Source organism: Lepidothrix coronata, unplaced genomic scaffold, assembly GCF_001604755.1.
Source record: "Lepidothrix coronata isolate B3197 unplaced genomic scaffold, Lepidothrix_coronata-1.0 Scaffold177, whole genome shotgun sequence".
NCBI lineage: Eukaryota > Metazoa > Chordata > Aves > Passeriformes > Pipridae > Lepidothrix > Lepidothrix coronata.
Genome location: NW_016690357.1, coordinates 717,145 through 740,477, shown reverse-complemented (window position 1 = coordinate 740,477; position 23,333 = coordinate 717,145). Strand labels below are relative to the sequence as shown.

At 36.3% G+C, this 23,333-nt stretch overlaps 1 protein-coding gene across 8 annotated transcripts in view; it reads left to right on the top strand.

The window, feature by feature from the left end:
- Positions 1-23,333, top strand: part of THSD7A (thrombospondin type 1 domain containing 7A) — a 283,452-nt gene that overhangs the window by 149,929 nt on the left and 110,190 nt on the right. For all 8 annotated transcript variants that reach the window (XM_017830347.1, XM_017830343.1, XM_017830344.1 and 5 more), the window contains one exon: positions 11,678-12,509. In XM_017830347.1, the coding sequence (XP_017685836.1) occupies positions 11,678-12,509 (832 nt within the window). The remainder of the gene's footprint in view (positions 1-11,677; positions 12,510-23,333) is intronic.

The following is a 23,333-nucleotide window of genomic DNA, read 5'->3' as shown; positions in this document are numbered from 1 at the left end:
CAGATGAAAATAAGTGATAAAGTAATAATCATTTTCTTGAACTAATTAATTCTCTCAATTGTATGTGGAATGAAAACGATTGATTACAGGGCACTCAGATGAAGACATTGCTTATTTTGCACACATTACAGTGACAGGTATCATATGGTCCTGATAAGACTTCTTCAAAACTTAGAGAGATCTATGCTTGTCTGATACACAGTGGCACCTGTATTTTGAGTACATCCACATGGCTTAGTTGTCTTTCCTTCCCATAGTTTTAAGTACGATGCCTTTATAATGAATGCACTGCAGTTTTAAGGGAAAGTTGCCATTTAGAATTGGAAATGGGTTTCAAAGGAATTTAGCAAAATGAAGATGATGAATAATAAATGAACAGAGGATATGCTTGGGAGAACGTATCTCAGCAAGACATAAAGTCTTAGTGCACTTCAAAAGAGTTATGACTGGATTGTTATTTCAGCCTAACACAGAGGTAATTTAAGTAATGAAATATTTAAAGGTAAATAAATATAAATATATACATTTGACCCTTTGCACAGTGTTCTCTACTTAGAAGATGCAATTTCATTCAATTTTCTTTGCTCCAATGAATTAGAAGAAAGCCAAAAGAATGACTGGTCCATTACATTATCTAAGTGATATTCATTAAGTTCAGGTCTGCTATTTTATTTCATTCCATTAGTGGCAAAGAAAACTATAAACAATCCAGAGATATGAGAAATCTTCCTATTTGATCCTTGAATATCTGTATTAGCTCTCTTGTGACCAAAGAGTCAGAGGGAAGACACAGATGAGAAGTATGCACGCTGTGCTCTATGAATAAGATTTCCATCAAGAGTAAGAAAAAGTGGCAGTTTATCATCTGGGCTTCTTGCTTTTTTTATTAAAGCGCACCTTTCAACACAACTAGGATTTAGGGCAAAACTCAAGGGAAAGATATTGAGTAAACGGTGTGCTTCCAGAGAGAAAATGACAGAGCATGTATGCTTACTGCTGTTTACTTCTTGCACACAGTTTTCCATCAATACCTCTAAAGGGGCTTTAAAAATTAATATTGTTGTCCTTGCCTTATGCAGAAGAAGCTGAAATGCAAGGAGATGAAAATAGTGTACACAGATCCAGCAGGCTAGCATTAGGGCTGAGAGTAAACTTAAATCTCTGACTTCTTGCAACTTCATTGTAGAGATTTCTTATGACAAACTTCCCACTACCTTGTCTGACATTATACCTTGCAGGAAGTCCGACCCTTTAAATAAATCAGTACACAAAGATAGTACATTTAATTTCTGATTTCTGGTTCTAGTAGCTTCATTGAAAAGCTGTAGCCAGTTTCTGAAGAGCTGTAGCAGTGAATTTCTTCATGTCTCAGTGAAGGAGGTTTGTGACTTGTTTGCCCTTGCCTAATGTAAGCAGAGACTGGGATTACAAACCGCTGGGCTGGCACAAGTGTGATGGACCATGTTGACGGATGTACCCTGTGGTTGCAGCAGCCTCACAACTAGCACTTCTGGCCATCAGCACCACAGCAGGAGGCTACAATGAACAAGGAGAAGAAATCAAGAGGCAGAAAATGAGATAGAGGCAGAAAAATAAAAGCTATTACTTGATCTTGATGAAAATTGAAACAGGAATATTTTGTCTTCTCTTTTTAATGTATCAGTCTGTGTGTACTGAGGAAAATTACATTTAACAAACTGAATTGCAAAATTATTCATGATAGAAACAAAAGTGATCTGTTTGAAGTCTCTGTTACCTGTTCAGTATCACTAATTACCATTAGATTACATGAGACATGCGCAGAAATAAACTCTCATAACGCTATCAAGAAATTGATGCTGCAACACATGCTGATGCCCAAGTGTCATCACAAGCACTAGTGGTGTTTTTTTTCAATAGATCTAGTTGGGGTTCACTCTGATGAAAAGTGGAAGGCAAGGCTTAATTGGTTAAATTAGCACAAAAATCTGCATTTCCACATGTTGTCACTGAGAACAGTACTAATGATGAGATTTTCAGGTTACGTGAGATGTTATGTCAGAAGCATTTCAGTAAAAATTTGCTTTGAGATTTGTGAGTGAATTGAATATATAATGCTGATGGGAAGAAAACAGTGGATCTTCATTCAAAACCAAGGAGAAAACATCATTTTAATCTATACAAATCAAATCCTCCCCTTTAATAGGCATTGGATCCTGTTTTCGCAAGAACCTGTCTCTTAAAATCAGATTCTGACAGAAATAGAGCTGTAAAAATATACAAGGACACAAATGAGAATAATTTGTTGTGATATTTTTTGTTACACATAATTTTATAGAGCTTTCATTATAAAATTATAATATTTACTCATTATGACAGTCTGACTAGTAGTTGGCAGTAGCTGCTGATTTCATGGATTTATGTGTAATTGGCTCTGCTGTTCATGGGAGTGGTTTTTGTTTTGTTTTTCCTTGTCTACTGCATTAAAAAAAATAGGTTAATGCCATATGCTTTCTGTCATTACATTTCTGATATTTCTATACATTTCTATTGTTGCATTCTGGTAGCATGGAAAAAAGAACAATAAGTTTAGGAGTTTCTAGTATGATTTCTAAAACTAATCTTCTTTAGAAGGTGGTTGAAGAACACATGCATGTTCTTTATATGATATCTATTTATAAGTTTTTTTTATATGAAAAGGTTTGTACCAACATATCTGCTGTGGTGTATGATCTGGAACTTTTGGGAAGCTGTCAGGGTACCGGGGAAGACATCCTATATGTTCACTGCATTTTTATACCTTCTTTAAGTCTGTTCTTTGTTGCTGTAAGAGATGGATACTGGGATAGGCAGGTCTTTGGTCTGACTCGGTATGTCTGTCTCACAGGGGACATGCAGAGCAACTTTCAACTTTTCTTCTGGGTAATCAGAAGAAAACCAAAACAGCCATGTGGGAGAGATACAAGCAAAGGGTAATAAAACCTTTCATCCAACTTACAAAGCCTGCAAGAGTGTTTGCTATGTATAAGAATCATCATTTTGTCAGAAGAGCATTATCTGGCTTTTCAGCCAGCGGTGTGACTAGAGAGGCAACATAAGGAAAGCAGTGTAAGGAATATGTTGATATGGTTTAACATCATTTCTAATGAAACTAAGAAATGTTCATGAACCAGCTTCATATGTAAACAGACTATGGGCTAGAAGAAACTATATTCAGTATCTTACAATATCAGAAGTATTTATTACAACACGTCTAGAAGCTCAAAGCAATGTAATTGCTTTGTAGAACATAGAAGTTATATTTCTCTTTAAAGCATGCTGCTTCAGTTAAATATTCTTTTTGTGTATTCATTTAATATTCATTTTGTCTTCTACTGCTATTCTTTGTAAAGGAAAAATGAAGAGTGAGAGGAACTTATTCTAAAAAGAAAGTATTGGATGAAGAACTGTTTTAAAACTGAGTAATGTTTTTAGAATTAGCTGAATAATTATAATTATAATAGTTATAATAAGTTATAATAAGCCTAAAGGAAAAGATTTAGAGGTGATAAGAACAACACAAAGCCAAATAGTTCTGCACTGTGAGGTGTCAACCTTTCATGTTTGTGCATGTACCAGTACGTACTTCAGATAAATATGTTGCACCACTACTGCAAGCTGGAGGCTCTCGATAGTTTCGGCGCAGATAGCAATTTTCAGGGTGTTAAACCACTGCACAGTCAAACTACTTTGGAAAGAAATGTGGTATGAAAAGTGTAGACCCTGGTGCAGTTTCTTTAAAAAATTGAATCTGCACAACCAGGGCAATAAAATAAATATTAAACAGTGACAAATATAAGAATGTTAAGAAGGTGGTGAGTGGGGTGGTTTTTTTGTTTTGGGGTTTTTTTGGTTGGTGGGTTTTTGTGGTTTGTTTTTGTTTGTTTGTTTGGGGTTTTGTTTGTTTGATATTTTTTTTAAATAAGCATTAAATTAGGTTCTCAGACCTGCCTGTCTGGGGGGAATGAAGAACTAACATTATATTTAAAAGGGGAGAAGAATTTTGAGACTATTTTATTTCTTTATGGGTTTTGTTTGGAGTTTTTTTGCACTGTAGAAATACATACTTTTTTACCCTCTTGTTTATAACAAAGGGAAAAAAAAAGTCAGTATCTATTATAGTTGTCAAAATATTAAAGCACAGAGAAAAGCACAGAGCAGACAAATAACCTCTCTACCAAGTGGTGTTAAATGTGGTGTTAAAACTACCATGAATTACAACACAAGAAGCCACTGCTTCAACAATGGCAAAGTGTGTTAAATTCAAAATTTTTGTTGTGGAATACACAACCTTGTCTTAGATTCACTAGTTTTCTAATATACAAAATTTATTTTCCTCCTTGCTGGAGGAAAATAAATAATATCTGGTTCCAGTAATTGTGAGGTTTTAGTATGACAGTGCTGTTAGGGAAACACTTGAATAAGCATTCTGCTTTTTGTGATGTCAATGGCAGAACTGGTATGGTTACTCTTAGCTCATTTTGTGTGTGTTACATTCATGATTTTAAGAGAAATTTGAAAACAGATGCATAATGTTAATTACCATACCATGAACTGTATCAGGAACATATGTGAATATATTTTCCTAATGGATATTAATAGGGAAAAAAATAAAAAGCCCCATGTTTTATTAAGTGCCTTAATAATTAAGTGCACACCTAGAAAGGTAACTAAATGGCTGATTTTTATATACTTTGGTTTGCCTTTATCCCATTATTTGAAAGTGTGCTCTAGAAAGCCAGGGAAACAATGTGCAATTTAGAAATTAGATTAATTTACATTACTTTTTAATGGTATTTTTTTTTTATTTCATTGTTAATTTGAGAAATTTCAGCAACTTGTTCTTCAGATTCTGAAATTCTTTGAACTGTGCCATGGCTTACACTCTCCCTTATACTATTAGGAAAAAAAAATTGATCTAAGAGCCGAATCTTTTGTAGGCCTATTTGGTTCTCCATTATATTCCTCTGAAACACAGGTGTTATGTTTTATGATGTTGAGAATATTTTCCTTTTTTTATCTCTTCTATATATCCCAAATTAATTTTCTTTGATGTAGACACTGCCTTGCATGTTCTTTTCAACCTCTGAAAGAGGAGCCAAGAAAGACAAAAGGATTAAATAGAAATGACAGTCAAGGTGATCCATAGCACTCCTAGAGGGGAGAATTTGCTGGCAAAGAGAGCAGACAGCCAGTCATACAGCACCCAGGGAGTCCTGCCATGGGTGGGAAAGATGTGAAAATAAAGGTTTTGTCTTTACTTTCTTGACACTCCCAACAGTATAAATTACAGAACCTGTCTCTCCAAATGAGGCTAGCTCGTGTTGGCAGCATGTCAGATGCTGTATTTAAAAAAAAGAAGTATCAATAATTTATCTAGAATTACAGCATTTTGCTGTACTACTTTTTGCAGGTAATGTGTCTGTATCAGTGAGACTGTTCCCTGTTTAGATTTTCACAATTAAGTATTACCTGTGGTAAAAATACTTCGTTGTAGCAGCAGTTGTTTTTCCTTTGTCACTGTAATTGTGGAAAGCAAATATAGATTATACAGGCATAGTGTACCAAGTTACAGACATGCTTGTCATATTTGAATTTAGCGAAGCAGATCTGCAAGTGATTTTAGCAACAGCTCTGAGGCTGTTGTATTCTTGGTGACCTGCTGTTCACCCAGCTCCTTGACCAGCTCTGCTATCAAGAGCTGCAGTTTGCACTCACTGTCATCTCCTGAGTTCTTCAAATACTTCTTGATCTGTGTCTTTTTGACCCCTCTCGAGATTTACTGCTTAGGCTTGTACTGTATCATGTAATACTCGCGTCCTTCTGACTCTCAGCCCTGTATCACCCAGTTAACCTTCTTGGCCCTTATCGTAAACCTTTTCATAATACAAAGACATTTGAGGTTCCAATACTGGGTAAGGTTATCTTTTTTTCTGAACTTAGAAAAAGTAGATTTCTGCTAATCAGTCTCTCAATAGTCTCTTTAAGTACAATCCTTGCAAAATACTGAAAACTAAGCTGCTCATTGTCTTGTGCAGTCTGAGTCTCTCTTCCTGGCATTAAACTGTTAATGCTACTTACAGGCACCAAACCAGTAACACAAAACGGGTCAAAACCAGTTCTCATGGCAAGTATGGCAAAATTCAAATAAAATCAGTGTTACATTTGTTAAAAATGGGAATAATGTCTTGCTTGATGCTTTAAGATATGTTTGGAGTTTTATGTTTAGGGATACTTGGGGATTGTTTTGTCTTTCTTTGTATTTGTATGAGGAGAAAAGCTTAAAGGATTTTCATGTAGCCTTATTTGCCCTGGATCAAAGTTCAAAATAAGTTATTTCTTTTTCAAACAGTGATGATTTTAATACCGGAAACAATATTAAAATATACAATACTAAATACTGTGATAGCTTACTTTGTTATCAGCTGCAAAACTGTCAGTGCTTTAGTGGAGGTTTAGTCTTCATTTTTTAAATCCATTGTGATCAGTCTCTGAAATTTCAAAATAAACCTGCAGTAATGGTTAATTCACTTATGTTCCTGCTTCCTAAAAAAACCTAAATGTTAATCTTCCAGAAGCTTAGAAGGAATCTTAATATTGTATTTTACAATAATCTCTTTAGAAGACAAAGAATTACAAATGACATTTTAAGCTCACTAAGACTTCAGTGGCAACTCCCAACAACAACAAGAAGCAAGCTTCCTATTTATTTCTGTAATTGCCAATTGTAATGTGCTGAATAGTTAGAGTGGATAAATGATAGTATTTTCATGAAACAAGTTCAGCTCGCTACAAACTGTGATTTGTTCATCTAAGTATATTTGAAACAAAATCCAAAGAAAAACTACTTTGCATTCACAGCAGCAGCCTTTTTTTTCCCCCGTGTGAAATGGTTTGAGTGCACATAGATCCCACTGGCAAGGCGTAACTGGATACAGCAGGGCGAGCAGAGTGTCTGTGTGAAGACTGTTTCAGTGGAAGAGAACCTAAAGAATATTCATAAAGAGCAAATTAAAATATCATATGAGGCCTTGATTAGGCTTGACAGCTTTCCTAAATACATTCTTGTTGTTACTAGTGTTTAACATCAACTGAGGATTTGTGAAAGAGCAGCCAGCCACCCACTACGTCCTGCAGCCTTTAAATTAAGGTAGTGGGTGAGACATTGTCTTCTGCTGATCTCTTTCATTCTGAGTTGCATATCTATGCTACATTAGTTTCTGTGACATTAATTATATCCCAAAATTTCACTTTTACAAGTACAATGGTAAATGTACTACTTATAATTATGATATAATACAAAAAGCATGTTGCAGGGGATCTCTAGGTGGTTTTTTCGTACTTCTGAGGATCATTTGAAGCCTCTGCCTTCACTATTTTTTCATCATTTATCTTCAGTAATGTCTTGACCAGCAGGCAAAGAAATATTGTAAGGGTGTGCTGGGTACTTTCTCTTCTATCTGTTACAATGAGAAAAAAAAAAAAGCCAATGGATTAGGAATATTTTAGGATTTATTTCTTGTTTGATTGTTTTGTTTTTTTTTTTAAAGTCACAAAGCCCCTTTACTCAGTTCAGAGACATTTATTTTCCTTTTTTTCTATGATTATTTTTAAATGAAAACTCTGTCTTGCCTTGATGCTTGCAATGTGTTTGGGGCCTCTTAAATTAGAAGTGCATTACTGTAGACTCTTGATAAATGAGAGAGTAAGATTGGTAACTGTAAAGAAAATTGGAGAGGAGCTTCTCTCTTTGTTCGTGAGGTCCACATAAAGAATGTATGGCAACAATGTTCCTCAGCAAGTGCTTGAGGTTAAAAACAGTGACTTGTGATCCTACAAGGAAATGTGGATAATTTAACTGAAGATTTCAAATTGTGCAACTGAAAGATGACAGAAATATTGGTTAATGTAGATGCTAGAAATTGTTTTTAAAAGAAAATAAATTTGTTATTTCTCAGAATAATTTTGGTCAAAATAAGTTTCTGTTCATATAACTAGAAATACATCAAATATTATTTTATTATTTAAAAACTAAAGAAAAAACACAATGGCAATTCCTCTTCTACACCCTAAATAAGACAAATGAGTTAATTAAGCTGGTGAAATTACTGAGTAGGTATTTTGAAATCAATTCATTGGAAGTTAGCTTGAAACTCTTATTTTAAAGGAGCACTGAGTGTGGAAGTGTTAGGGTGGGATTTTTTTTCCTTAATTTTTTTATTTTTCTATATGTTCCCTAACCCCAAAGAGAAGTGTAGCTAGTTATGAAGTATGGTACCAGTTACAGTTTTTTTGTTCCTGCGCATATTAAAGCTTGTGTTAAAAAACAAATATTCACCACTGATTCTATCACACAAATATACAGAAAAATTCTTTTGGTTTTGTGTTTAAAGTTTTTCAGCTTAAAAGCAGCACGAACAACTTTTTTTTTTCCTATGTGCCATTTTTTCCTAATGTACCATTTTTTAAAAAAGTAGTTCATGGAGCCATTTATGGAGATGGGGGAGATAGAAATAAGAAAAAGTCTGAGCAAGTGGAGAGTATGGCAGGGAGTAGGTGGCCAGACTGCAGGGCCAGAGTGATTTCTGGAGATACAGGACAGTTTGCTGCAATTTAAAGTCACTGGTTTAGAGGCACAGAGGCTTAGAGGGCAGGGAAGATATATATATAACTATTTTTTGTTTGGTTTTTTTTTTCCTGCCTTTTTATTCAGCTTTTTTTCTTTAACACCCCTTCCCTCCACAAGTTTTAATTTTCTGTGCAAATAAAATCTGCTTTGATCAAGTGTGGAAGCACTTTAGTTTTTTGAGGAAGCTCACTAAGGACAAAACCTTAAACAGATCCTTACCCCCGAAGCTGTGGTTCACTTTTAGACCTTGTCATAGTCATATAAAGAAGTGTGCAATAAAATTAAAATTTGTGCTTTTGGTGTACTTGCAGTCTAGGTCTCTAAATGGATTATTTTGTATTTAAACTTAAAAATTAACCTAATGTAGGTAAGAGGGAAGGTCAGATACATCGCTTAGAGTTTTGTGTCAACGTGCACATGAACATAGAGCTGCTGAGTAGTTGTTTGTCCATGTAAATGTGGTTTGTTGGTACTCACTGGTAATGCTTTTATAAAATGGCTTGCTACTTCACAGCACAAGAAAAATAATGCAATTTACTACTTGAGCCTATCTGTGCACCTCATCATTATTTTGTATTCAGTTCTATAAACAACATACTTGTAATCTAATGAAAGAGCTTATTTTTGCCCAGTTTTCACAGTCACATGCAGTCTTTTTGTTCATATTTAAGTTGCTGAAGGCAGTATTTATTGCATTGAGGCTGAAATTTTTAACATTTGCATTAGTATAAAACTACCCAAGAGTTGGATTGAAGATACTTTGATGACAAGCACAATTTTTAGGTGTAATGTATTTCTTAGATTATTGATGACTGTAAATTTGATAGAATCCCAAATTAGCAAAATTTTCATCTGGATTAAAGACCTGGTCTTTAAGAAGAGGGATTTCTTCACTGAACACACGAGGTGTAGTGACCTGGTAAGACAGAAATTTGAAGTTTCCAGGATAAAAATTTAGCTTTATTTCAATCACGATTATTTTTTATATCTCTGCTCTAGTTGAAGATTTTCTGCAGCCCTTATTCTTTAAAAATTGGCAAGTGTTCAAAGTGGTGTTCTGAAGAAATTATATCTCTTAACTCAGTGTAAATATGCCTAAATTAAATACGATAATGATTATGTCATTCATGGAAGGCTGATTAGAGATGAAGTAGTGCAATCTTGCTGAAATGAAAACCGAAATGTATTTGTATTAAATATACATTCATTTTTCTGAATAGCTAGCTGAATCTTGGAAACCATAATTCAAACTTAAGTATAGCAGAGTTTCCATGGGCTGAGTCTGCCAGCTGGCATTGCTATTTAGTGTACACTCTTAGGGTTTTAGAACTACAAACAAACTGTTCAGGCACAGTGTCCATTTAAAAAAGAAACAATGAGGAGCAGAGGCTAAATGTATGGCCTATCATCAGCCCATTCCCAAAGTGGTACCAAAGTTACTATTGGATGAACAGATGAAAATTGTGTTGAAGTCAATGAGAGTTTTAAAGCTCACGGGAATCAGTAATAAGATGTGGCTTCATATTCCTCCCAGTCATTCAATAAGAACGTGTTGTAAATAATTTGTATCTTTCATAGTTCATTTACTTATTCTTGTGCAGTGCTAAAATTATTCTGTTAACCTGCTTTGGAAATAGCAGAGGCTCAGCCGAGCTTTACTCACACAAATAGTCTTGTTACCGGGGTCAGTCAGATGAATGAGAATTGTGCGGCCTGGGCCCAGTTTCTTCATAGAACATGAGCACTCCTTAGTCAGAGAAAATGTCTTCTGTGTGATTAAGTTACTGCAGATAGACATATTTTTTTCATAAATGATTACAGGGGTTTTTCTGAACTGTTTGTTCAGTTGCTCTTACATAGTAAGTCAGTGCACAATGTGTACGAGTGGAGGTCTTAAAAAACCTGAAAAATATATGGTTATTTTACCCTCTGATTTGTGGATTTCATGAATTGAACTGGGTGAATATCAAAGTTTTAATAATGGAAAAAACAACTACAGCAGCTTTCAATTATATAGGTTTTATTGATTTCTGTTGACATTTATTATACGACGTGTTGCATATTGAGTATTTGTCATGAACCGTGGAGATTTTGAAAAGCAGCGGGTACAAGTTGCCTCTAGATATAGCTTACTCCTGGGGATATTCCAATTGGACACAAGAGGAAACTTTCTCACAATGAGAATAATCAATAATTGGACTAATCTCCCCAGGGAAGTGGTGGATTCCTCAACATTGGACACTTTTAAGATTCAACTGGACAGGGTGCTGAGCTGTCTTGTCTACACTGTGCTTTTGCCAAGTAAGGTTGGACCAGATGATCCTTGAGGTCCCTTCCAATCTAGTATTCTATGAGTCTATGATTCAGTAACTTCTGTTCTTTGGAGAGTTACCAGCTGGTATGTCTCTGTCTTCAAGAACTTATTCTGTTCTATAATAATATCACAGATTGTGTGGAACAAACATTTTTAAGTGGCTTTTAATTTTTATTTTAGTTATAATAAAGACTAGAAGTGGCCTACTTGTGTTACCAATATTTTTCAAAATGTACTGTGATGTTGTTCTCATTTTTGTATACAATACAGAAGGAAGAGAACATGATATTAATTGGCATCAGGGTATAAAGTGTAGTATAGTAGAAATGCAAAGCAAAATCAAAACAGTCCAGGAAGGGGTATTCAGGCAGGTGTGAGAGATCGGATTCATGCCTTGGAAGGGAGAGCTTTGGCTTCTGTCTTAACAGTCAAAACTAGGTGATGAATTTGTGGTTGCTCAGTTCTTAGTTCTCTAATGTGATTAATTCCTGTATATGTTCTGGAAACTAAATATTCACTTTGTCTAGGATAAAAAGTGAAATGTATCCACAATCATAAAAATAGGAGATAAAGAGTCATCCCATACTTGTGTTTTTCAAGTTTTAGTTTCTCTAAGAATGAAATTCTTAGAGATACAGTAAATGCTGTGAGCTTGTTTTTGCATTATGCCAGGAAAATAATTGTGTGCAATGTAAGCATCTTTTCTTGTTTTTCAGGTCCATGGGGGAGATGCATGGGAGATGACTGCGGTCCCGGAGGCATCCAGACACGAGCGGTGTGGTGTGCCCACGTGGAGGGCTGGACCACCCTGCCCACGAACTGCAAGCAGCCAGAGCGACCGGACAACCAGCAGAGCTGTTTTCGGGTCTGCGACTGGCACAAGGAGCTGTACGACTGGCAGATTGGCAGCTGGAACCAGTGCCGGCCTGTCCTCTCCCGCAGCCATGAGAAGCCCCTGGAGTGCCTCAGAGGGGAGGAAGGGATCCAGACAAGGGACATCACCTGTATACAGAAGTCCAATGGGGTTCCAGCTGAGGATGTCATCTGTGAGTACTTTGAGCCGAAGCCCCGGCAGGAGCAGGCATGCCTCATCCCATGCCGGCAGGACTGCATCGTGGCCGAATTCTCCCCCTGGTCGGAATGCTCGAAGACCTGTGGCAACGGGCTTCAGCATCGAACTCGGCACGTTGTAGCTCCACCGCAGTTTGGTGGGTCTGCTTGTCCCAACCTCACCGAATTTCAAATCTGTCAGTCTAGCCCATGCACTGTTGAAGAAAGCCTGTATAGTCTAAATGTGGGACCCTGGAGCTCATGCTCAGTGCCCCATTCAAGACAAATAAGGCAAGCAAGGAAACGAGGGAAGAACAAAGACAAGGAAAAGGACAGAGAAAAGGCAGTTCGAGATCCTGAGGCTCGTGAGTTAATTAAGAAGAAGAGGAATCGTAACAGGCAGAATAGACAGGAGAACAAATATTGGGACATACAAATTGGGTACCAAACAAGGCAGGTCACATGTACTCACAGAAATGGGAAAACTGCTGCTCTGAGGTAATCACTATTTCTGAATTTGCATATCCTAATTTTTATTTGTTTACAGTAAAACATGCATAAGTGGATTCTTCTACACAAGCCTGAATCTCAAAATGGGACTCACTATTTCCAGTCAAACATCCATCATCAAACTCAAGGTTTTTTTCTGTGACATGAAAACATGCAAACTGTGTTGAGGATCATACTAAGCATCACATACATGTGCACTCTTAAACTGTGTTAGCTCCCTAGCGTCTCTTTGTCTAAATAGATTTGCCCCAAAAGCTTGAAGATATTTCTCAAATGTCTGCTGTTTCAGTGTGTTCAGGCAGGTGTTTGCTCTCTAACAAGTTGTGCATGTTTGGAAGAGCTGATGTTACTACTTTTAAGGCTCTGGGTAAAAAACCTGGAAACAGTAAAAGTAGAAAACAAGAGAGAAAGATGCTGCACAGGAAGGCAGTATCTACTCATTCCAGTATTTTTGTTTTGAAATAGAAGAGCATGAAATATTGTTTGTCCTTCTTGATTCCTATTGCAAAATTTCTGAAAGAGAGACTGTAAAACCTCTTTGTTTCTTCTGTATACCTCCTCTGTTTCTTTCTCATCTGCACCTTTATGTTGGCTGTCTTTTGGTCCCTATCCCCCCACCCTCCCCCGTCATATTCATTCATTTATTTTTTATTTTATTTATTATTTTACTTTTCAAGAGTTTTGGCAATCACAGATGTTTTGGTAATTCATTGTACAGGCTTCTGGGTGCATTTCTGGAACCCTATTATCTTTGATTTCTTTGTTTTATCTGGCATTCTCTTGCTAGCTCATGTATTTCTTTGCTATCGTCCAGAATGTTTGTGTCCAAATCAAAAATCTTCTTTGAGTCTAATCTTCCCATCTGTGATGTGATTCTTTCTATTTCCTGACCTCTAGTTCAATGCCTGATTAATCAATTTTACTTCAGCTGTGAAATGACTATGATATCTTGCTGAATGAGGCTGACTCCCATTGCTGCTACGTTAGTATTTATGGATTTCTTCAGGGTATTTTACTCTAGTTTTTGTTGTGTGAGTTAAACATTCTATCACAGAACTTGTAACTGCTTCAACCTTTTCTATCAAAACCCATATATTAGAGATTATTTCGTGTGTAGAAAATATTTTTCAAATTTATTCTTTTAAAGAGAGGATCCAGCAGTAAAACAGGTCCCTCGCTTAAGGAAAGAACTGAAAGGTTTGGGTTTTTTGGTTGGAAGGAGGGACATATGGGTGAAGATGCAAAGTGTCTGGGAGTATGTAAAAACTCATCACAAGGAAGAATGGAATAAGATTATCTCTCTATATAATATGGATGTATTAGAAAAGGAATAATGGACTAATCCCAGCAGTGTCAAATGAGGCTCAGCTTCTCAATACTGGGAATAGTGAGGCTCTGGAAAAAATTACGTGGGACATATGTGGCACTTCCATCTTCGACGGTTTATAAGAATAGGCTAGACAGTGATGTCAGTGATGTCATACCTAAAGCAGCTCTTGGTTATGGAAGAGGGACTGACAGCATAGTTTTTGGTAGTCTCTTCTAGCTCTGGTTTTCCTTAGTTCTTTAAGATTTTGATCCACAGTTGGTTGAATGTCTGCACAAAAAATCTCAAAATCAGTGTGCTCAGGCAGGTGTTGGCTGCAGCACTGTCTCAGTGCTGGTACAGAAACAGATTGCCTTTACTCCTTTCTTTTCCATTCTCACATCATGCAGCCCATACTGTGCCTAGACCAGGAAGACTATTACTCTTTAAATACAGGGAGTGATTTATTAAACATCTGTTGCTATCAGATAGCAGCTGGTCACTCTTTTTGGAAGTCCCTAAGTTCTTGAAAGGCTAAAAAATTTACTGAGAAAAAAAAAAGAAAGGGAAGAATGACAGAGCCATGTGCTGAAGCTCTTATAAATGGTAAAAGAAAGTAAAAGTATAGTGGAAGTCAATGGCATACTTTACTCATCATCTTTACACTCACTCTTGAATTCACTTAGATCAGTAACGCTGTCTTAAGTTCAGATACCTCAGTGTATTATGCACATTTCAGTCTGGTGCAGGAGATGGATGAAACCCTCTTGCCTGAGGCAGTGAAACAGTAGATAATACAATGTAGGAGCAGTTCTTCACAGGGAAGAAAATTATATAAGTGATGCAGTGGGCATTTTAATGTCTAATGGGTGAGATTTTATGTTGTAAATGCACAAAGGATTTCTAGTGGTCTTCAAAAGCTTAATATAGAACTTTTTTTCCCCAGTTGCTTATTATAAACAAGAAAATTTGGTTAAAAGACTCATGTAAGAAATTCTGGCACTGATAACTTAGTTTTCAGGGAACTATGTATGTATATCACCTACATATCTATTGCATCATTTGCACTGCACTCTTCACCAAGATGTCAAATGCTTTATTCTGTGACTGGCATTCTAGAATCTGAAACAATAGAATTATTTTTCTGCCGAGAGTGTCAATGCAGGTAGATCAAATGATTTTATAATCTTCATCACATAGTAACTGTGTTACTAAATAATATAGACAAGTAAGGTGACTGGAAAACCTGCCATTCTCATGTGAAATGCTTTTCAGCTTGCATAGTCCATTTTCAGCAATCAGAAACAATCAGCCCCCTGGCAGCATGACTGAAAGAAGAATAAAAACCCTCAGGCAAGGAATATTTTTTGCAGAGATAGCAAAATTGGTATAGTATAAAAAGGGTTTTAAAACAGAACAACTTTCAGAAGGGTGCTCCAGAGAAGATGGTTCTGTAACGCTATCAGCAAAACTTCAAAAAAGGCAAATCCTCTTGACACATCAGCACACCAGGCATGGTAAAGAGAAATGAAACAAGAAAATCAAAGTTTAATTTATTGCTGAGTGAAAAATAGATGGTCTCCCGTGAAGGATGAAATATTGGATTTTTGTATTGCTCATTCTGCAATAACGTAGGTGTTATATGGCCTGTGTTTGCCTTATGTTCCCCTTAGTCTGAAATTCTGGTGCACTGAAAATATTTTAAAAATAGAAATGTTGGAAAAAAAATAATTCAGAAATTTTTAAAGATGGCTTATAAAATGACTGCTCTGGATAGCTAACAAAATCTGGACAATGCTGCTGTTAGAGTAGAGGACAAAACTGATCCTCTGAAATGTTTCCTCTTTGGTGAAAGTGGGGTTTGCCAGAGATCCCGAAGAGAACTGTTAGACAACAGACTGTTAATGTAGAGAAACATAAAACATATGTAAAAGTTCATTTTATGTTGCAAGTCTGTTTGCCCTATTACAAGTTGTAATGATTATGCCTCATGTTAAGACTATAATTTTCTACTGTAATATAGACTCTGGTTTCACTTTATTCTACTCTGCCAAATTGTTATTTTTGTGTCTCAAATGGTTCCTCATATTTATTTTCCTGAGCAGACTTCTGGGGGAAAGTTTAGCAAGAAAGATTTGCCTGGTTTTGCCTGGTTTTTTACAAGTCTAAGAAGAAGTGTTTGGAAAGACTGGAGCACAGACAGTTATAACTGTAGGAACATGGAACAGAACTAGAGTATCTTCTTGGCCTGTATGTTTCTGCATTTCAGCAAAGATTTTGAAATCCACTGACAAAGCACATCATGTTCCCCTGAAGCAGCTGGCCCACAGGTGTGAGGACAGCCTGTCATCGCTAAGAGTCACTTAGCTCAAATGGCTGGAAAGCGAGCTGTAGTTAAAGCAGTTCTGCAAGCGTCTACTACCTCTTAAAACAAAGATATCCCAGGAATTTCTGCACTATTTCCTTTCTCTTTCTCCATCATTTGAATATGGCTTGTTTATTTTGCTTAGGCTGGGACCAAAACTACTCCTGTTTGAATGGCGGGAGAAATGGAGGAGACCAAGTAGGAAACCATCCCTGCCAGCTCTGGCCACAGTCCTCAGAACTGGTTAATATTCTCTTGGCAGCACTACTGTAGTAGAGACCTGTTTGTGAAGCTGAACACTACTGATGACCTGAATGACCTGAAATGAGAATTCAAGAAAAAACAGTGAAATTTTATATATATTCAGAACTTTTACTTCTTTGTTGGGAAATAACCTTATGCAATTACGACAGTGGAACATAACAGTGGGGGCAGAAAAGAGTCCAAAATTTTAGAAATGCTGACTAGTTCATGAGCAGATTGGTTTAGCCTCTTTGTGCATTTGATCATGTGATCATGTTTTGTTAGTTTCACACCTGTCCTTCTTAGAAAGTAAGTGTTTGTTATTTCTTTTCATCCTTCTCATTGATTCTGTGCACTCATGAAACATCTAGCAAATTACATCCACATCTTGTAACAAACTCTCTTGGAAGTTTCCGTAATGGTCTTGTTGTAGTGCTTTACTAAATTTGAAGTTTGGGAGAATTTGACCTTTTGTTTATTCCAATATTATAGTTAAGACATGAGATATGACAGTAGGGCCAAAATTATGGAATTGTTTTGCTGATTTTGGGCATGCAGTTCAAAGATAAGTAATACCTAATTTTTCAGCTTGCTTCAAGTAGACCTGCATCTGCTTAAAGCAGAGTCATTATATTCAATACTGACCACAGGTCTTAAGCTGGATACCCAGGAACTAAGGAATTCAAGAATGGCCAATGGAGTATTTAACCGATGAACAAGTGCTACTTAAGATGTTTTAGCATGAGAAAAAAGATAGAGAATCTGCTTTTCTAGAATGGCATTTTAGCTTTCTTTTCCTTTCCAGGTCCTGAAGCCTCTTAACCCAATGCTTACCTTCCAAATAACACAAAAAATGTCTCTATCCATGGACTTTTGTTCTTCTTATGAATTAGAGACTGTCTGATGGAGGAAGATAAAAAAAACAAACGAAAACTGCATAAACCTGTTGCTTTATTTCTTCTTTTATTTGGAGAAGCAGACAAGTCATGCTGTCAGACAGCAAAGAGAAGAAAGATTCAGACATACAGTACAGCAGCTCAGTTTGTTGGACCCTGTAATGTACTCCTTGCTTGGAAAAGATCTTGAGAGATTCTCTGTACTTCTCTGAGCGTCTCTGTGAGGCAACAGGCAGAAAGAGTCATATGTATGAACGTGGCAGTGGTTAAGGTAAAAAAAATTCAAGGAGATGGGCTGCGGGAAGGAGAGGGAAACAGCAATGCAGAGGATGGGTCATAGAGATGAAGGAGCATAAGAAACCTTTTGTTTGTTCATTGAGGACCAGATGAAAGCATATATATCTGCATGTGCTTTTTATGTTACTAGAAAAGCAGCTCTACGGCTGTTTTTTAGAGGAAGCCTGCAAGCTAACCACACTGTAAGGGTTTAGAAGCTATAAGTGGTTCACTTACAGAACACCTGTAAATATCACATACTTGGATAATGAACTATATACAGTCATCTTGATTCATTAACTTGGAATCACTTAGAGCACATGCTGTTAACAAATGGAGAATAGGAAAGAAGTAATCTTGGAAGAAAAACCTCTTGATAACTAAAAATGGCAGGGTTAATTGTCAGGTGCATTGGGATAATAAAAATGTAAAATATTAGAGAAACGGGATGCAAACGTACTGCTTTCCTACCATTTTCCACTATGCCTTTAGAATTTCCATGAATTTGAAAGTCAGAAGCATCCTGTAGTTTTTTCATGTGACTTTGGTGGAGACAGTATTTTCTGTGGATATGCATAATATTATTCAGTGGGTGTTCCTTTCTATTCTAAGTACCTGCTCCATCATCTTGCCGAGGCTACTGTTTTGACAGTGGCTTGTCAGTATTGCTACACATTTGACATACCATGCCAAAATCTAGATTTAAGATGGAAACCTACACACTGTGCTGAATAATTGAAACATCAGCAATGAACAATTTCTTTTTCCACACCATATTTTAACTCCTTTCATACAGTGAACAGTTTTTCTGTCATTTAGATGTATGACATTCATATATATCTGTACAAAGCATCAAGATTGGATGCCTTTCTAGAATATGATTTTTATTCAAATAAAAAAATCTTCCTTAGCAAAATATAATAGCTTGTAATGTAATGAGGGTTGAACTACATGTTCTAATAATCCCTTGTGGCCACAAATCCTATAAGTGAATAAATGAATTCTATGAATGAATGCAGTGTTGAATTTCTAGCCTTAATATAGTAAGAGATTAAGATACACAGTGGTAAATTGAATTAGGCACTGTGATCTTCAATGAAGATTCTCCTGCACTGTACTTTTATGCATATTTTCTTCCTCGTCAGATAACTTTAATGTTAACTGACTTCAATATGACTAAATAAATACATATGAATCAAGAATTATTTTTCTAAATTCTTGACTTCTTTATATTGGTATTATCTCATGATAAATATTTCCCTAAGGAGCAAACTAGAATGTATTACTTTTTTGGATTTCTTTTGTGTTGGTTTTTTTTTTTTTCTATTATATAACTGCTAAGCATAGTCTAGGATGTAGAGTATGCCCTTGTTTTCTTGATCAGCTTTATAGAGTTATGGTATGGCTGCATGTGAGATGAGCATCCTCCTGGGACATACTGTCCCTCAAGGTGAGATTGCACAGGGTGGGAAGTCACAAAGTTCCCTTCCAGATCCTCAGAACAGCAGGGTTGAGTACTTCGGTGTCTAACTTTCAGTGGTCCCACTGAAAATAGAATGTGCAGCCTACCTCCTAATATTGACTGCTTTTTTTCCAAATGTTGGAGACTGAGATGAAACCAGTGATACTGTCAAATCTAAGCATCAATAAAGGGAACAAATATAAAATAATACCTTAAACACAACTAATATTAGTAATATAATTTTCAGTAATATATTTCTTGACATCATAACATCAATATTGCATATTTTTATTCACAAAGTTTGGCATTGTGTTTATTTTTTCTTTGCCAATAACTCCATGAAACTGCTGTTGTTTTGGGTCAAAGTAAATGCTGATTAATGCTATGTAACAAAAATTTCCACTGACAAAGTGAAGTCCCTCCCAAAAGCTTTAATAAGTCATTTATGTAGACTCTTGCCAAATAACTTGCTCTACCAATTTTAAAATTGTCTGTAGGATGAGATGTGCATGCATGTCACTGTGTTACCGGACTGTGAAAGATAGCACCTCTAACTCAACCCTTCTACTTTCTTGTCTCCTCAAACACTCATAGTGTCTGTGATAGCCCCACAGCAGCTGTTGTTCATGCTTGTTTGGGTGTAGTAGAACTTCTTTTTGCTTTGCCTGTGTTAGATGATATATTTTTTCTTGATACAGAAGTTGTATCTTCTATCTTCTCCTGTAATGTAGAAAACTTGAGTGGTTTTGTTTATTTCAAAACTGTTTTGGCTGTGCATTCTTGTTGGCAGAATTAGTTAAAGTCATGAAAGGATCATGGGAAAATAGTCTTGTGAAAAGCACTTAGGTGGACAGTACTTGAATTGTAAATGAATGAAGGGGCCTCATTGTTTGTGTGATTATAACAGCCCATTATACAGGGAGGTACTAACAGTTCCTCAGAACAATGCACAATATGACCAATACTAAACAGTGCAGCTGCAGGGAAAATGAATCAGGACTATGTCATTTTCCACTAGGAAAATGTGCAGGCACTGTATTTTTGCTAACTACTTTAAAGAAACAAGTGTGTTCCAACCATAAACTAAATCTCTCGAGGATGACTAGACTTTGTGAATTACATTTTTTATCTTCAGACTAGCTCATGAGGGTTTTCTAACCTCCAGATTTAAATCACCTTTCTATTATTCCTGCTGTCTAGTACCTGAAAATTAAACTTTTTAAATTTGATTTTATTTATGAGAAAAAAACCTTTTTTTTTTCCTTTATGCCAAGAGTCTCTTTCAAAATGCAGCTGTAGCTGTGATCCAAGAATGGCATAGTGTTAATCTGATTATTTTGCTTTAGAGGTTAACACACCCAACAGGCTGTATGAAGTCTGAGGAGAACACTGCATAGAAAATAAATAGCTTTTTGCAGCACATCAGGTTGTATCACATTGTGCTTCGTACTTGTATCCCTAAGTTAACTCCAAAATCCCTCTTACTCATACAGAGAGCATCTTTCAAGGTTCCATGGTGGTCCAATAGAGCAAGGAGTAGACTCTAAACACACAATATTAAGATCTGGATTTAATTCCAGATAACACAAAGGATTAATATTCAGCATAAGTATTGTTGTATGTCCCCAGGCCTCCTGACTCTAGTGAGTGATTATTCAAAGTTGCCATAGAAAATTGCAGACATGAATAAGTATGTTTCAAAGGTTGATTTGACCTTCTGACCCAACCAGATTATTTCTGCAAAGTAGTTCTGTTGAGGGTGTGAGCATCTTGTCTGTGGGACTGCCTATAGGCTGTCAGATTTCCCAGCAGTGTAAGCCTGAGCTTCTCTAGGATGTGGTACTAATGAGTGGTGTGGGACAGGTTTTACCCCTTCCTTCGCTGTAAGGTTACAGTTATGAGAAGCAGAAGTGGTCTTTGGAAAGTGTTCCTTACAGTCTCTCATTTCTTGTAGCAGTTTACCCAGATTCAAGCAAATTTAAGGCGAACTATTGATATTCTCTTTACTGAAAAAAAACTAAAATATGCTTGTATTCAAATCCTGCTTTAATTTCTTATTTTTCTGAAAATTGTTTGGGAGTTGGGCCAATATTCATTTATACCTGTAGGTTGTCTTGCAAGGACTCTGTCCAGCTTAGTGGTTTGTTTTAGTGGGATTTACAATTGCCATTATTTTTAATCACAAATTTACTTTCTGATTATTTTCCAAAATCTTCCTCTAGCTTTATTTTGCCCTTCAGTCAAAAATGGCAGCCTTAACAAGCCTGCTTCTGTGTATTTGTGTTTCTGTGTGTAATTTTGATTTTCAAGTGCTAAACTATCATGTAGTTTAGGTGTTCTATAAGTAATTTGTTACAGTTTTGAATCTTTCTGCAGACAAGTTTGTTTGGTTGAATGGGCTTGTCAATAGTTCTTGTCTTGTGGCTGGTGGGAAAGATTGAAGACCATTTTGCTAATGGTATTCCATGATGTAATGTCTCATGAGATCAACAAGAATTCAAGAGAGACTCTCATCATTCCTTATGAAGCAGCTGGTAGTAGGAGATGCCTGATGGTGTGCAGGATATTCAAGGCTAGGAAATGGTTAAATTATTATGCTCTGAGGGAGCACACTAATGCCTTTTTTCTTTATCTGTCTGATAACCTTTACTCTTCTTTCACAGTGCTTAAATGAAGCCACGTAAAAACTCAGTAAAGAATTTAGGATTTTCTTAATTATGTTGATTGTGCTTTGATCTGAAACTTTCAGAATCAGCTCCCTTTTTCTGCTGAAATACTGAACTGCCTTGTGTGGTACTCAGTATGAGTTTCTTTCGGGCAGTTACATAGTTTTTGCTTACATCTTCTTCAATCCCCTAAAGTTTTTAATTAATTAATTCAGTCTTGTAGATTGAATAATAATTGGATTATGTTGTTGGGGTTTTGCTTTGCAGAATACAAGCATATCTTTTATTTTTTGCTGGAAATGAAGTAGCTTTCTTCAAAAATAAAAATAAAGTTTCTTCCCAAAAGGTACTGGGGTTGAAACCCCCAGTAGACAGAACAGGTTCTGACTCCACAGCCCTTCCTGGTCATGAAGGGCATGTTATATCTAGTCAGTGTGATACTATTTAGTATGAGAGAGTCAAAGGGAGGAAGCATACCATTTTTATCTAGGTTTTGTGTGTGGTGTCTGACAATATAGATGTCTGTTGAGTGTCTCTGAAAAATGTCGGCTGCACTGAGCTCTCTGATATGGAGGTGTCAACTTTCTCCACCAGGGCTGAGGGTAGGTCGGTCATGCCAGGACTGGAGCAGACTGGGCAGATCTGTAGGTGCACCTACAAAGAAGTTTAGAGCCACAGGACCCAAGAGCCTGTGGACATAATCCACTAACACATCAAATACTGATCCAGGATCGAAAGATCACAGTTTTCAATTTAAAAAATTGAAAAATTTCACTTCAGTCCTTTTCAGTCGAGCCCTAACCCATGATTCTGTTTCTCGTGAATACCTAAAGTTTATATTGGCATCAGTCTCCTGAACTGTAGCCATGTTATTCATTTCAGAACAATGGAAATCTCTGTGTGTAATCAAATGGAAAATCATCTTGAGAAAAAGCAAATATATTGGAATTCCAGGAGAATGCATATAGTGAAAGTAAGGAATAATAGCTGTGAAAATTTCATTAATGAAAATCAAAGCTGAATATGGATAACGGGAAAACCAAAGCTGAGTGCTGATAACAGTGTAGGAATAGAGGCAAAATAATGCAGACAAAAGTTATTGAAGAGACAATTTGGCTTACATTAACCTTGTCTATTGGGCTCCATTACTTTACAATATAGTCAAAACTAGTAAATAGCAGGTTTTTTTAAATATCAGCACTTAGGTGAATTAATTGAATTTATTGTAAAGGACATAATCTTCATTGTTCAATTTTAGGTTTAAATTGCAAAGCTCGCATTGATACTCTATTACATTAGAACAGGAAGAGCAGCTGTACAGGGAAAGGCACAAAGTTGATCTTCAAAATGGTGTCTCCAACAGAGACAGTCAAAGAAAGAGCTTACAGAAGTCTCTAAGCTCAAAAATGCCACAGAGAAAGTGAATATAGTTATGCAAGGCCTGAAGCCAGAAAATGAAATTAACTGAGCAAAAATTAACTAAAGCAAAAATAGCTATCCATAGTTGTTGGTGAGTAAAAAGTGTATAATATGTTGTTTCTAAGATGATGTAGGTACCAAAATCTTACTAGATTCAGAAAGCATTTGTAATAATTCAT